Here is a 12,908-nt window from a genome sequence, read left to right on the forward strand (position 1 = left end):
TCCCCCCATGCATTTTTTCCGTGGTCAATGCATTGACATCCTCACAGGCACGTGTTCACGGAACCCATGGAGGGGGCGGGGGGGGTGTGTGTGTGCTGTGGGCTGGGCTGGGCGACGGTGACCCGGCCCGGCCCTCCCCCAGGTCGGTGTCGTTACTAGTGCCTTTTTTGGTAAACGTCACAGATTTGTGAGCGGAATGGCGGGATTCCGCCCTACGCAGTCCTGCCGGGTGCTGGAGCTCCGCAGTCTGTCCCTCAGCGGAAACGAGCGGGAGCCGTGACTGAACCAGGCCTGCGCAGGGAGCTTTCATCCCGCGTGCCACCCTGGGAGGCCGAGCGCCTCCCGCCCAAAAAGAGATCCGAACGCGCCCTCCCGCCTGGATGCCGCCGCAGCCAAGGTTGGAGAACCTTAAAGCCACCTGGCGGGGCGCGGCGGGGCGGGGCCAGGGGCGGGGTTGCCTGCAGGAAGTGCGCCTGGCGCAAGGCCTGCTGGGGCCGGAAGTGGGGCGCACGCTACGGGCCTGCAGTTATGGCGGCGGCGTGGACCCGCAAGCGGTGAGTTGAGGCTCCGATCAGGCCTCCCGGCGGGCGCTTGCATCCAGAGAGGTTCCTCTTGCACCTCTCTGTGTTCCTGGGGCGGCCGGGCTGGGGCACATCGGGCTGGCGGGGAGTCATGACTCCAACGGCATGGCCCGCAGGCGCCTGGCGGAGCTGACGGTGGACGAGTTCCTGGCCTCGGGCTTTGATTCCGAGTCCGACTCGGAGCCCGAAGGAGCCCCAGAGGCGGAGACGCGGGCGGCGCGCGGAGCGACCCGGAGCCCGGATGGGCCAGGTGGGAGTCCCTTGGCCAGGTGAGTGGAGCGTCTTCTACGGGCCGTGTGTAAGCAGAACCCACTTAACCGTCCTGGCCCGCCCCACCGGAAGGGTGCTGACCACTCCTGGGGCCTCAGGACTGAGGCCTAGGGACCTCTGATCTCTCCCCCAGACCTTTCGACTTGTTTATTCTTCCGTCCGGTATTTACGGAGTGACTGCTCTGTGCCAAGTCATCCCGGTGTTGGGAAACGCTGGAGAATAGTATTTATTTTTGGTCCAGGAGAGCTTACTCGGCCTTGGATAAACTACAGCGTGTAGGGCGGTGGAAGAAATAAGTGCTGCAGACAGGAAGGAAAAGCAGAAGGAGCTGGAGGAATAGGGAGCATAGGTGGGAGCTTCTGCGGCAGCGTTAGGTGGAGTGGATAAGGCCGTTTTATGAAACCTGAGGGAGTAAATTGCAGCAGTAGGGGAAGAATGTCTGGGTGTTTCAGGCATTAGGAACAGCAAAGGTCCTGAGTTGGGAGTGAGCCTTACGCAGAGTTCAGCATGGCTGTGGCAGGAATGCGAGGAGAGTAGTAGGAGGTGAAGCTGGAGAGATGGTGATGGGGCTGGATCTCGTAGACCGTTTATATGGCGTCTCAGTACAGTTGGAAATTATCCTAGGGTTTTGAGTAGTGAAGTAATGTCGCGTGACATGTAACAGGATGGGTCCCTCCGGTTGCTGTGCTGAGAGCAGGTTGTAAGGGGCTGGAGTGGACAAGTGAATTGAGAGATGATGCTGGTTTGAGAGGAGTCGTGAGACTTTTGGAAGTATTGATGATGAGATCTCGTGGCAGAGTGCGTGCTGGGTGTGAGAGACAGAGAGGGTTTACCTTTCACGTGAGTACCTGGAAAGGGGGAGTTAGCGACAGCTAAGGTAGCGCAGCGTGTGGGCAGAGTAAGTTCGGGGGAAGCTGCAAGTTCAGCGTTGTTTTGAAACACGCCTTGGGTTTGAAACACGTGTGCAGAGGCTGCCGGACGTGTGAGTCCGGAGTTTGGGGGAGAGAGAGATCTGCTGAAAAGTTGCTCTCTGGAAAGCTCCCTGCCTTGTTTGTTAGCAGCTGCTGTGGAGGGAGCAGACGAAGCCTCATAGGTTCTCTGAGGAGGACAGGAAGGCTGATCCCCCCTCCCCCCTTGGCCTTGGCTGTGCCAGCCGGTCAGACTTGATGACCCCACCTTCTCAGCCGGCGTAAGGGCCGTGCGTCTGAGCACAAGGACCAGCTCTCTCGACTGAAGGACAAAGACCCTGAGTTCTACGAGTTCCTGCAGGAGAATGACCAGAGCCTGCTGAACTTTAGTGATTCGGACAGCTCTGAGGGCGAGGAGGAGCAGCTCCACTCCCTGCCCGACGCGCTGGAGGTGAGAGCCTGTGCACAGCTGGGTGGGGGCGGGGGCGTGTTTGTGGCCTCTGCATCTGGTCCAGTGGGGCCCACTGTGTCTGGTGCAGGAGGCGAGCGAGGAGGAAGATGAGGAGGACGGGGTCCCCAGAGGGCCTATGGGGAGGAGGAGGGGCTCTGCCTCTGTGACGCTCGCCACGGTTGAGAGATGGACGCAGGCGGCGAAGGTGAGAAGTGGCCTGGGCTGGGCCGCTGACCCCGCCCCAGCTCCCGTCCCTCTGCTTTCTTTCACTTACCTGGGGCAGTGCAGGTGGGAGGAGCCCCCTCTGATCCCGTTCAGCACAAGAGAGAATCTCGCAGTTTTCCCTGCATGCTAGGAGGGCTCAGGACTGCATTCTCTCCTTCATTCAGAGACTAGGGCCTCTGCCTTCTCCTTTCCTCTCTGTTTTTCTCCAGGGCTCTCTGAAGTCCACTGTGGGCAGGACATAGTCTCTGTGCCTTTGCTCGCTGGTGGAGCCAGGGCCCTTCTGAGGGCCTTGCAGTGGTTTCTGCGGGGAAAAGAAAGGCCGGAAAGGGAGGACTCCAGTTACCACTTGGAGCTAGCCATTGTTTAGATTCAGGCTCCTCCGCCCCTCCCTCATGGCCCTTCCAGGAGGATGCTGGACTCTTTCTGTTCCTTGCACATGGCTCCGTAACGCTGCTCCCACCTCTGCTCTTGGTCTGAGGATGTGGCCGAGGATGCCTTCCTCTCATAGAGCAGATTCCTGGAGCCCCAGCTAGCTGACTGCTCCTCCAACATTCTGGGTCCTTCTGCCCTTTTAGCAGCACCTCACTCCAAAGCTATTCCACGAAGTTGTGCAGGCGTTTCGAGCAGCCGTGGCCACCGCCCAAGGAGAACAGGAAGGCACTGAGACCAGCAAGTTCCAGGTCACGGACAGTGCTGGTGAGCTGGGGTGAGGGGACCAGGGATACAGTCTCTGTGTTCCATTTTCTGTCCTGAGAGTGGCATCTCTGGTTGCCTCGTTGCAGTGTTCAACGCTCTGGTCACTTTCTGCATCAGAGATCTCTTTGGCTGTCTCCAGGAGCTGCTGTTTAGAAAAGCCCCGAAGGACAGTAGCAGGTAAGAGGGAGGAGGATGGCATGGGGCGGCATGGTCGGGCCCTGCACTGGGGAAGGCAGGGGCTCTGGGACCTAGGGGCCCCTTCTAGGCCTAGCTGGCACAGAGGGATGTGGAGGACAGAGCCAGGCTCTTTGTGGGGCTCTTGGGAGAGGCTGGACACTCAGGGCCCTATGGGGGTAGCCCTGTCCTTCCTCCTTCCTGCCCAGAATTCCTCAAGGGCCACAGAGTGTGTGCTGGGCTTTGCTCCCCTGGCTTTCCTGGTCAGGATTCTCTCTTTTCTCTTTGGACAAGTCAAGTCTTGTCCGCTCTCCTTGCTCTTTGGCTGGTGCGAGTGTGTGTGTCTAGGCAGGGGCCCCATCCATGCTGGCTCGAGGACCTTGACTTCCGTGTGAGAGGTCAGTTGAGCGAAGGCCCTGGAAGGTTTCCAGAGGGGGCGGAGCAGCAGCCCGCATTTGGCAGCTTGCGGGCTCCACTGGGGCTCCCAGGAGCTTGCAGCCACGTGACCCGGAGGCAGGAAAGGCTTGGAGGGTCACACTCACCCCGACACTGCTCAGAGGGAGAAGGAAGCTCCAGGGAGAGGTCCGCCGGGACCACCTGGCGGGGGAGGAGGAAGAGGCCGGGACTCGGGGCTGGGAGTACCTGGGCCTGGGGGCATGGTCGGGGCTGGACTGATGCGGCCGCGTAGGGGTGGCTGCCTGAGGGGGCAGGGCAGCTGGCTGCTGGCGAGAGTGGAGGGCCACAGGCAGTGAGTGAGCGGGCAGCAAAGAGGCAGCGCTCAGTGGTGCTGGCGTTGGCTGGGTGCGGGCTTCCGTGGGGGCTGCTGCAGTGGGGAGAGCGGTCACCATGGAGGACAGCGGGCTTGGGAGGAAGCGGCAGCGCCGCCTGGGTCGTGGCTCCAGGTGCCCAGCAGCCGGCCTCAGCCCATGGGGAGGCTAACAGGGGCCCCTGTCCTTGGTTCTTTTGCACACGTTAGCAGAGTTAACAGACACTTAACGTGCGGAGTTCTGCAAGTGTTGAGAGGCGATGCCTTTGAGAAACCTCCTAGGCACCAGTCACTGCTGCTGAAATTAAGGTGTAAATGACTTGGTCTCTGTAAAGCGTATGTGGCCCGGGGAGTTCCCCGGTGGTCCAGTGGTTAGGATTCGGTGCTTTCACTGCCGTGGCCTGGATTCAATCCCTGGTCGGGGAACTGAGATCCCGTAAGCCGCAAGGCTAACAACAACGACAAAAACTGTACGTGGCCCAAAGGAAGACAGCTTGTTGTGCTGGTTGGCGATGCCTGGGTCAGACCTGGGACTGCGGAGTGTGGGTGCCTGAGAGGTGTGGGGAGCTGGAGGCCAGGGGTCTGTCTGGGGGCTCTGGGGGAAGTGGCTGGCCCTGGGCTCAGACAGGAAGGATGGTCAGCCCTCTGGCCGGGTGGGGTGGCCTGTGGGGGGCTTGGGGCTTGGTGGTACTCCTCCTTAGGTGTAGCTGTGGGCCATCCTTGAGAGAGTCCTGGTGTGTCTCTCGCGTCTATCCAGCTGGAAAGGTCCCTGAACTCATGGGAAAGATGGGGGGCGGGGTGTCTCACCACAGGGCCCATGTGCCCTTGCGTCCTGGACACTGTGTGTGTCCTGGATGGGACGTGGCTTGGGGCACACCCCTGCCTCCTGGTGGCCTCCTGGTGCCCTCCTTGTGGCCTCGTGTCTGAGCTGGAGGGCGCGGTCTCCCTGCAGGGTGCGGCAGCCATCCAGCAGCCCGCTGTGGGGGAAGCTCCGGCTAGACATCAAGGCTTACCTGAGCTCCGTCACACAGGTGCAGTCCTGGGGGGCGGGGCCTGCCGGGTCACATGGGGGCCTGGCCGCATCCACCGGTCCAATCCTTCCTTGTATCCCGGGCCTCGCTGACCTCTCCTGCTTCCCCAGCTGGTGGCCTGTGTGGCAGAGACGACAGTAGCGGCGGCCGTCCTCCAGCACGTCAGCAGCTCCGTGCCCTACTACCTGACCTTCCCCAAGCAGTGCCGCATGCTGCTCAAGGTGTGTTGGCCTCAGGGCAGCCCAGCTGCCGGCTGGAGTGCAGGGGGCATCTGTGCCACCCCATGGGGTTCTGTTTTTGGGGCACACTCGAGGCAGCACAGCCCAGTCACGCGAGGACGGGCTCCCCTGGGGGGCGGGGGGCAGCTTTCTGGCACCCACGTGCATACATGCGCTGGACAGCAGAGGTCAGTTTTCACCATACGGCCTTCAGGAGGGGTGATGTGCTTTGGTTTCGCTCCTCCCCGATTGAGCCCTAACTCGGGGAGTTCCCCGGGGTGGGTGCTGTGGGAAGGGCTGTCTCTGGCCGGGCTCGGGGTGGGGGGTGGGGGGCCCGGGGCAGGCGGTGACAACTCGCCTCCACAGAGGATGGTGGTCCTGTGGGGCACGGGTGAGGAGACGCTGCGTGTGCTGGCCTTCCTGGTGCTCGTCAAGGTCTGCCGGCACAAGAAGGACGTCTTTCTGAGCCCCGTCCTCAAGGTAGTGGTGCCCCCGGCTCTTCCGTTAGGGTCCGGGTTGAAAGTCTTGACCTGAGGGCTGGGCAGGCTGCCTTTGTGGTCGGTGTTTCTCGCGGGTGCTGTGACCCTGGGCAGACCCAGGTCCTCGTCATGGCTTTCTCCAAGAGAAGTGGGGGACGGGATGGCATGGGGACAGGAGCCGTTGGTCCCCCTGGGGCTCCACATGGAGTGGCCTGCACAGCTCTCCCCTCAGTGGACGAGGACATCAGACGTGGAGAAGGACGGGGACCCTGCTGCCTGGCTCTAAGCCTGGGGTGGCCTGCCCTGCACAGAACCCTCTAGAAGCGCCCTGCATCAGCCTGGCGGGCAGCTGGGGCTTCTCTGCCTCCTTCCCTTCTGGTCCGTCCACGGCTCTTGCCCTTTCGCACGGTTATTCATGCTGCAGCTCCCTCCTTCCTGGGTGTCTAGGCCTCCCCGTAAGACCCTTCCCCTCGGCACTGCAGACTCTGCCCGGGGCCGGTGGGCTGAGCAGCAGTGGGGCCTTGAGAAGCAGGGCCGTGCGGCGGGGGGGTCTGCGGCACACGTGGCTGGGCCGTGGTTCCTGCTGAGGCGAGCTCTGAGGGAAAGGCCCGGGTGTCTGCAGGGGGCTTGGAGCTGGGTGGTGGGGGCATGCGGCCCTGGGAGCTCAGAGGTGGCTCTGACTAAGGTGTTTCCGGCAGCAAATGTACATCACGTACGTGAGGAACTGCAGGTTCACCTCCCCCAGCACCCTGCCCCTCGTCAACTTCATGCAGCGGACTCTGACAGAGCTGCTGGCCCTGGATGCGGGCGTCGCCTATCAGCACGCATTCCTCTACATCCGCCAGCTCGCCATCCACCTGCGCAATGCCATGACCACGCGCAAGGAGGTGGGTGGGGGCGGGGCCCGACCCACTGCGGGGGTGGGGGCCTGGCCTCCTGCGAGAGGCAGCTCAGCCACTTGGCGGCGGGCGCCAGGGCCCTTGCTGGCGGGGGCTGTGGCATAGGTGCAGGGGACCCCTTCACCTGGGCGGGGCTGACCGGGGGGACTGCGCTCTGCCCAGGAGACGCGCCAGTCCGTGTACAGCTGGCAGTTCGTCCACTGCCTCCACCTGTGGGGCCGCGCCCTCAGCACCATCTGCCCCAGTGAAGCTCTGCAGCCGTTGATCTACCCCCTGTCCCAGGTTGTCATCGGTTGCATCAAGTGAGTCGTGGCTGGGGGGTTGCCCCGAGGGCCGAAGGAGGTGGGGCCAGGGCTACACAGGGAGAAGGTTACAGGAGGCTGTCCTGGAGGTCAGGGTAGGGTCAGGGTTGTTCACAGAGGGTCTGGCCAGTGTCCCTGGCAGCTGGGGCCTCCAGGTGTGGTGTCTGTGACTTGGCAGCACCTGAGGAAGGTCTGGGCTGAGGCTGTCCGTGGCCTTGTTCCCGGTATCCCAGAATCGTTGTCAGCTGGGCCTCTTGGTTGCCTGTGACCTGGTACCTTAGTCCAGGATGCCGCACACACGTGCATTCTGGGGACGCGGGGTAGAGGGGACTGTGTGCAGTTTGAAGGCATTTGGGGTTATCTGCCTGGACGTCTTGGACAGAGCAGGTTTGGAGTGACGAGGCACGGCTGGGGTTGGTTTGCCTATGAATATCGTGCTGGTCTGTGGGGGCAGAGACGGGCGGAACCACGTGTGGCCAGCAGAGGGCATCCTTGTTCTCCTGAAGGGAGAAGAAAGAACAGTTTTGCTGTCTCACGTGTTAAAATGAAATTGAGTTGCTAGCCAGGTGGGGTGGGGTGCCTGCCCCTGTAACTGAGCAAGACGGCAGGTCCTTAGAACTGCGCCTTCGGTGGGGGCCTTCTGTCCTGCTTTTATCTGTCTGAGGCTGGTGTGGCTGCTGACCCTGCCGGGGAGGAGCCCCTCCTGAGGTTGGAGCCCAGTGGGTGGGGAGAGTTCAGAGGCAGCGGGGCCAGGCAGGTGAGGCTGGTTTGGGGGTGTCTGAGTCTGGGGTCTCTGCTCACTCCCGCCTTCCCACATCCCCAGGCTGGTCCCCACGGCCCGCTTCTACCCGCTGCGCATGCACTGCGTGCGCACCCTGACACTGCTCTCGGAGAGCACAGGCACCTTCATCCCGGTGCTACCCTTCATCCTTGAGGTGAGCAGGTGCTCGAGGTGGGGCGGAGGGTGCGGGAGGGAAGACGCCTCCTGCCGCATGTGGCCCGACTACTCCTCAACTCGGTGCAGCTCTCCTGAGTGCTGGCTCTTTGCCCATAGCACACGGGTTGTGAGGGTGTTAACTGTGTGCGGTGCCTGCCCGATAGGCAAGAGTGGCACCGCAGGTGAGTACAGCTGCTCTGCTGGGCTGGCCCGAGGGCGCTGGTTTTAAGGCACAGACTTGGGTCGATCTGGGTGTTTCCCCAAGATTAGAGTGAGCGGCGGAGCTGGGCTGAAAGCCCCGTCTGATTCCAAAGCTGTGTTCCCTTTGCTGCCTCTGTGCGTGTGTATCCGTGTGTATCCGTGTGCACGTAGCTTAGGTAGGGAGAGGCTTCAGTCCAAAGGCTAGAGGTCCACTAGGGCCGGGACCAGGCTGTGGGGATGTGATCGTGGGTGAGGAAATTGCAGTGATGGTGACCCTGTGCAGGAGGGACCCTTCTTTGTCTCCAGACACTGGTTCTCATGCTTTTCTGGCCCGGTTTCAGGAGGGGGACAGCAGCAGTGTGTAAGGGTGTGGCCTGGTCCTGCCCCATTGACCAGGGCCCTGCTCTAGGGCAGAGGGACTCCCTTGGGGACCAGAGATCTGGAGCTGTGCGGGGAGGGGCTGGTGTCTGTGAGGCCGTGGGGCTGGCACTGCACTTGTCCTTGGTCTCAAGATGGGTGTCCAGAGACCCAGGGTACTGGGGTGGGCAGGCTAGGCTGACGGGTCCTTGGGGCAGATTTTCCAGCAGGTCGACTTCAACAGGAGGCCGGGGCGCATGAGCTCCAGGCCCATCAACTTTGCTGTGATCCTGAAGCTGTCCAAGGTCAACCTGCAGGAGAAGGCGTACCGGGTGAGCCCAGCCTCCAAAGGGGTCCGGGAACGCCCTGGGCGGGGTCACGGCAGGATGTCACGGGGCACCGAGGTCAGCGTGCGGGGCGACTGGAGGTAGACGAGTGTGGATGGGAGAAGGCCCGCTGCCCTCCAGGCTTGAACCTCGTGGGCCTCCCGGGGCTGGGTAGCCTGATGAGCCTGAGCCCGAGTGTGGCTCCGAGGTCTGAGCTCCCCTCTGCCCTGACGCTGTCCGCTCCCTCGCTGCCTCAGGATGGCCTGGTGGAGCAGCTGTATGACCTCAGCCTGGAGTACCTGCACGGTCAGGCCCACAGCATTGCATTCCCCGAGCTGGCGCTGCCCGCTGTCTTGCAGGTGTGTGCCCGCTGCCCCCCGCCCGAGTCCCTCCGTGGGCCCAACCCCTCAGCAGACCAGACCGCCTCCTGACGGGCTGGCGCCCCTCGCGTGGGGCCAGAGCAGGGCAGCCCTGTCACAGCCGCACAGGGCCAGTGGCAGGGCCTGGTCAGCTTGGGGTCTCTGTGCTGGCATCACCTGGCAGCTGGGTCCCCGGGGCCGTGGTGTTGGGGTACATGCCTGGGAGCCTGAGGAGGGCGCTGGCCCGGGTGCATCAGGAGGACCCCAGGACCTGTCAGCCCCGCTCTAGCGTGCTACAGCCCAGGGCCTGGACCAGCCGTGAGGGCTCCTGGGGGTGTTGGGGCTCAGCAGGCTGCACCGGCCCCCGGCTCTGGGTCAGGCTGGTCTCACTGCATGCTTTCCCAGGTGCTCCTGGGCCGGGTGAGGAGGTAGGAGACGTTAGGGGGTCACAGGAAGCCCTGGCCGCCCACCTCAGCTTTTCTTCAGGTGACATTCGGGGTGGGATGGGGGGTGTCTTTCCTCTCAGAAGCCCCTTGGAGATCCGTTTACTTTCAGCCTAGGTTTCTCATTTCAGGGAGGCCTGTGCCCGTCTGGCCCTGGTAGTGAGTGGGGCAGGGTTGCTCAGACATAGGTGTGCGTCGTCCTCTCTCTGAGTCTTGGGGATCATGGTCTAGAAGAGGGTCAACAAACGTTTTTGGTAAAAAGTCAGATGGTAGATATTTTAGGTTTTGCAATCACGGGGTTTCTCAATCCGCTCAACTTGCCCGCAGAAGTGCAAAAAATTCACAGAAACGCAGGAACGAATGAGTGTGCCGTGAGCCAGCACGACTTTATTTAGACAGGCAGCAGGCGGGATGTGGCCTGGAGGGTGGATCCATCCTGCCCCTGCCCACCCCTCTGCCTGGCCCACGGGGTTGGTGGTCATCCTCCCGTCAGCCCTTCGACCCCCACAGGTCCCTAAGGGCTGGGCCATAGAGTCACCCAACCCCCCTCCGCCCCCCCCCACACTTGCACTGGGGCTCCCCCCAACCTCAGGTGTGTCCCCCAGGGCTCTGAGACACACGAACCCATGACCCGCCCCCGCCTGCCTGTGGTCACCGCTTGCAGGGTGCAGAGTAGCCTTGTGCCTGGGGCTAGGCTGAGCCCCCCTTCTTCTGCAGCTGAAATCCTTCCTCCGGGAGTGCAAGGTGGCCAACTACTGCCGTCAGGTGCGCCAGCTGCTCGAGAAGGTGCAGGAGAACGCAGAACACATCCGCAGGCTCCGCCAGAGGGTCTCCTTCGGCGTGTCCGACCAGCGTGCAGTGGTCAGCTGGGGGCTGGTGCCGGGGCCCGGGGGCCACTGGTCAGTGTGTGGCTGAGGTCTGGGGCTTTGCCCGGGGTGGGACATGACCCTGGATCTCCCTGCACAGGATGCCTGGGAGAAGCGAACCCGGGAGGAGGGGACCCCGCTCACGAAGTTCTACAGCCAGTGGCGGAAGCTGAGGGACCGTGAGATCCAGCTGGAGATCAGTGGCAAAGAGCGGGTATGGTGGTGGTGGGTTGTCGGGGATGTGGGCACGGCTGGGAGGATGTCAGCAGGGGTCGGTGGGTGCTGCCCCCAGCCACCCTAGCTGCACCGTGTGCTGGCGCTGCCGATGCTCTGATGAGGCGGATGGCGGGCAGAACCGGGGAGAGTCTGGGGCCTTCTCCCATGACCCTCAGGTGGAGAGGCCCCAGGGCTGTGCTGGGGCAGAGGCTGCTACCCCTCAGGCCTGACGGGCTGGGGCTTTTGGAGGAGTGAGTGCTGGCTGGGCTGACCTTGTCACCTAGGCCAGCCTGTGGACACCAGAAGGGCCAGCAGGGAGGTACAGGAAGAGCTCTAGCTCTGTCTTTGGGTCTGGGCCTGATCGGTGGGTACATGACGTTGTGACCTGAGGGGACAGCTTCGTGCCAAGCGGCATGACTGTCTGCATCCCTGTCCTGGTGTCAGTATGGGCAGGCCATCTGTTCTGGGAGTGATGGCTGAAAATTAGGGAAGGAGCATGGTTGGAGCCTGCAGCTTTGATGTCACTTAGCGGCCTCCTCACTGGCCTGGTAGGGCAGCTGTCCAGGGAGCCTACCCAGTGATGCCGACCAAGTGTCCCAGAAGTGGCCAAGCGGGGTCCTTGCATGGGGGTGGGGGCTGGAGGCTAGAGGAGGGCCTCACGGGGTAGGAGGGTGCAGGACTGGGTCTGGAATGTGAGTCGGGCTTGGGCTGTGGTTTGGGCTGTGGCCAGTGGGCAGGCAGCCCTGAGAGCCCACCCTCACCTGCAGCTCTGGGTCCCTGTCCTTCCAGCTGGAAGATTTGAACTTCCCAGAGGTAAAGCGCCGCAAGGTGGCGGACAGGAAGAGTGAGGACAGAGCAGAATTCAAGGACCTCTTTGATCTGGACGTCGCTGAGGACGCCGAGGACGCCGACGCCGCCCCCGACTTCCAAGAGAGAGGTGGGGCCCCCAGGCCTTGTGTCACCCCCTCCCACCACCACCTTTCAGGGCAGTTCTGGGTCCTCTCCCACTTGAACAGAGGAGACCTAAGGGAAAGTGGGGTCCAGGGCTGTGCCCCGGCCCCCGTCCTGCCTTAGCTGCCCCTCTGTGCGTTTGCTGGTGGGTCCACCCCCATGGGCTCTTGTGCTTGGTCCCCAGGGACGCCTGGGTCCCGAAGAGCTTGGCAGAGGGTGGAGGAAGTCAGCGGCTCAGAGGGTAAATGGTTCCTGAGAGCGTGGGGTGCCGTGGTTTTTCAGCCCATCTGTCTGGGGACCGAGACTGTCATGGGGGATCCGGTGGGTGGGCAGGGCCATCGGCTCTAAGCTGGGCCCACGCCCTCCCCCCCTCCCCCACACACTGGGCCAGCTGCTCCATCCCCGCTGGCTCTGGCCCTGGCCCCCAGCAACAGCAGCAGCGATAAATTAATTAGTGCTGTGATTAATTAGTGATGAGTAACCTCCCAGGCTGGCTTCTTCCTGATAAAGCAGAATTTATGTAGGTGTGCGCTCTCCCTGCAGATGGAAACCCAGACACAGAGGCGGGGCCGGACCCCCAGGAGCCGTGGCGGCTGGCCCAGGGGCCGGAGGATGAGCTGCAGGATCTAGAGCTCTCCGAGGACGAGGACGACTGAGGGCTGCCCGCCTGGAGCCTTGTGGGGGGGCTGCTGCATGGCGTTCCCAACCTCACTAGGCAGTCAGGTGTGCTGCTTCCCGGCTGCGGCTGAGCCAAGGCCCTGGGGTCTGTGCCCACGCAGGGCGTAGATGGTGGATAGGGCTTTATTTTTACAACATAAGAGACCAGAAAGGACCAAGTGCTGTTCCAAGTCTTGGAGTGGCGGCCATAAACCACCGTGGGGCTGGCCTCCTGCCGCAGCTTATGGTGGCGGGTGAGACGCACCTACCCCGTGAAGGTGCCGACCTGGAGTGGGGCTCTGCCCGGCGTTGGCACGCGGTCATGCCGTGCGCACGGCCAACGCTGCAGGGCCTGGGGTGCGCCTGCGCCTTCTCCATCTCTGCTTTGTCCGCAGCCACCCAGCATGCAGCGCCCCCGCCCCGTGCCTGGGTTCAGTCCCCACGCGGTCTGCACCAGGCCCTGCAGGCACCCGCAGACAGTCTTTGGAAACTCATTCTTTTCCTCTTAAATCATGTGTTTTCGTTTTAAAAATTGTGTTTTTGCATCCAAAACCGAAAGGAGGATAAGCTGTGGGGTTGGGGGCCTTTGCCGGG

General features: G+C 62.6%; 1 protein-coding gene across 3 annotated transcripts; it reads left to right on the forward strand.

The window, feature by feature from the left end:
* The first annotated feature begins 493 nt into the window (after positions 1-493).
* On the forward strand, positions 494-12,816 carry NOC2L (NOC2 like nucleolar associated transcriptional repressor). Of its 3 annotated transcripts, none has more exons than XM_082832923.1 (19): positions 494-554; positions 698-850; positions 2,037-2,211; positions 2,300-2,416; positions 3,012-3,132; positions 3,219-3,309; positions 5,025-5,103; positions 5,214-5,324; positions 5,688-5,801; positions 6,499-6,687; positions 6,862-7,001; positions 7,825-7,936; positions 8,715-8,828; positions 9,080-9,181; positions 10,342-10,485; positions 10,591-10,704; positions 11,496-11,643; positions 11,842-11,898; positions 12,201-12,816. In XM_082832923.1, exons 1-19 carry the CDS (start codon positions 529-531, stop codon positions 12,311-12,313), a joined length of 2,220 nt encoding a protein of 739 aa, XP_082689049.1. In that variant the 5' UTR covers positions 494-528; the 3' UTR covers positions 12,314-12,816. The 3 variants fall into 3 exon arrangements, with proteins under 3 accessions (XP_082689049.1, XP_082689050.1, XP_082689051.1); XM_082832924.1 differs by having other exon boundaries at positions 3,015-3,132; XM_082832925.1 differs by lacking the exon at positions 11,842-11,898.
* The last annotated feature ends 92 nt before the right edge of the window (positions 12,817-12,908 follow it).

The sequence above is a fragment of the Leucopleurus acutus genome, assembly GCF_964270905.1.
Source record: "Leucopleurus acutus genome assembly, chromosome: 2".
Taxonomy (NCBI): domain Eukaryota; kingdom Metazoa; phylum Chordata; class Mammalia; order Artiodactyla; family Delphinidae; genus Leucopleurus; species Leucopleurus acutus.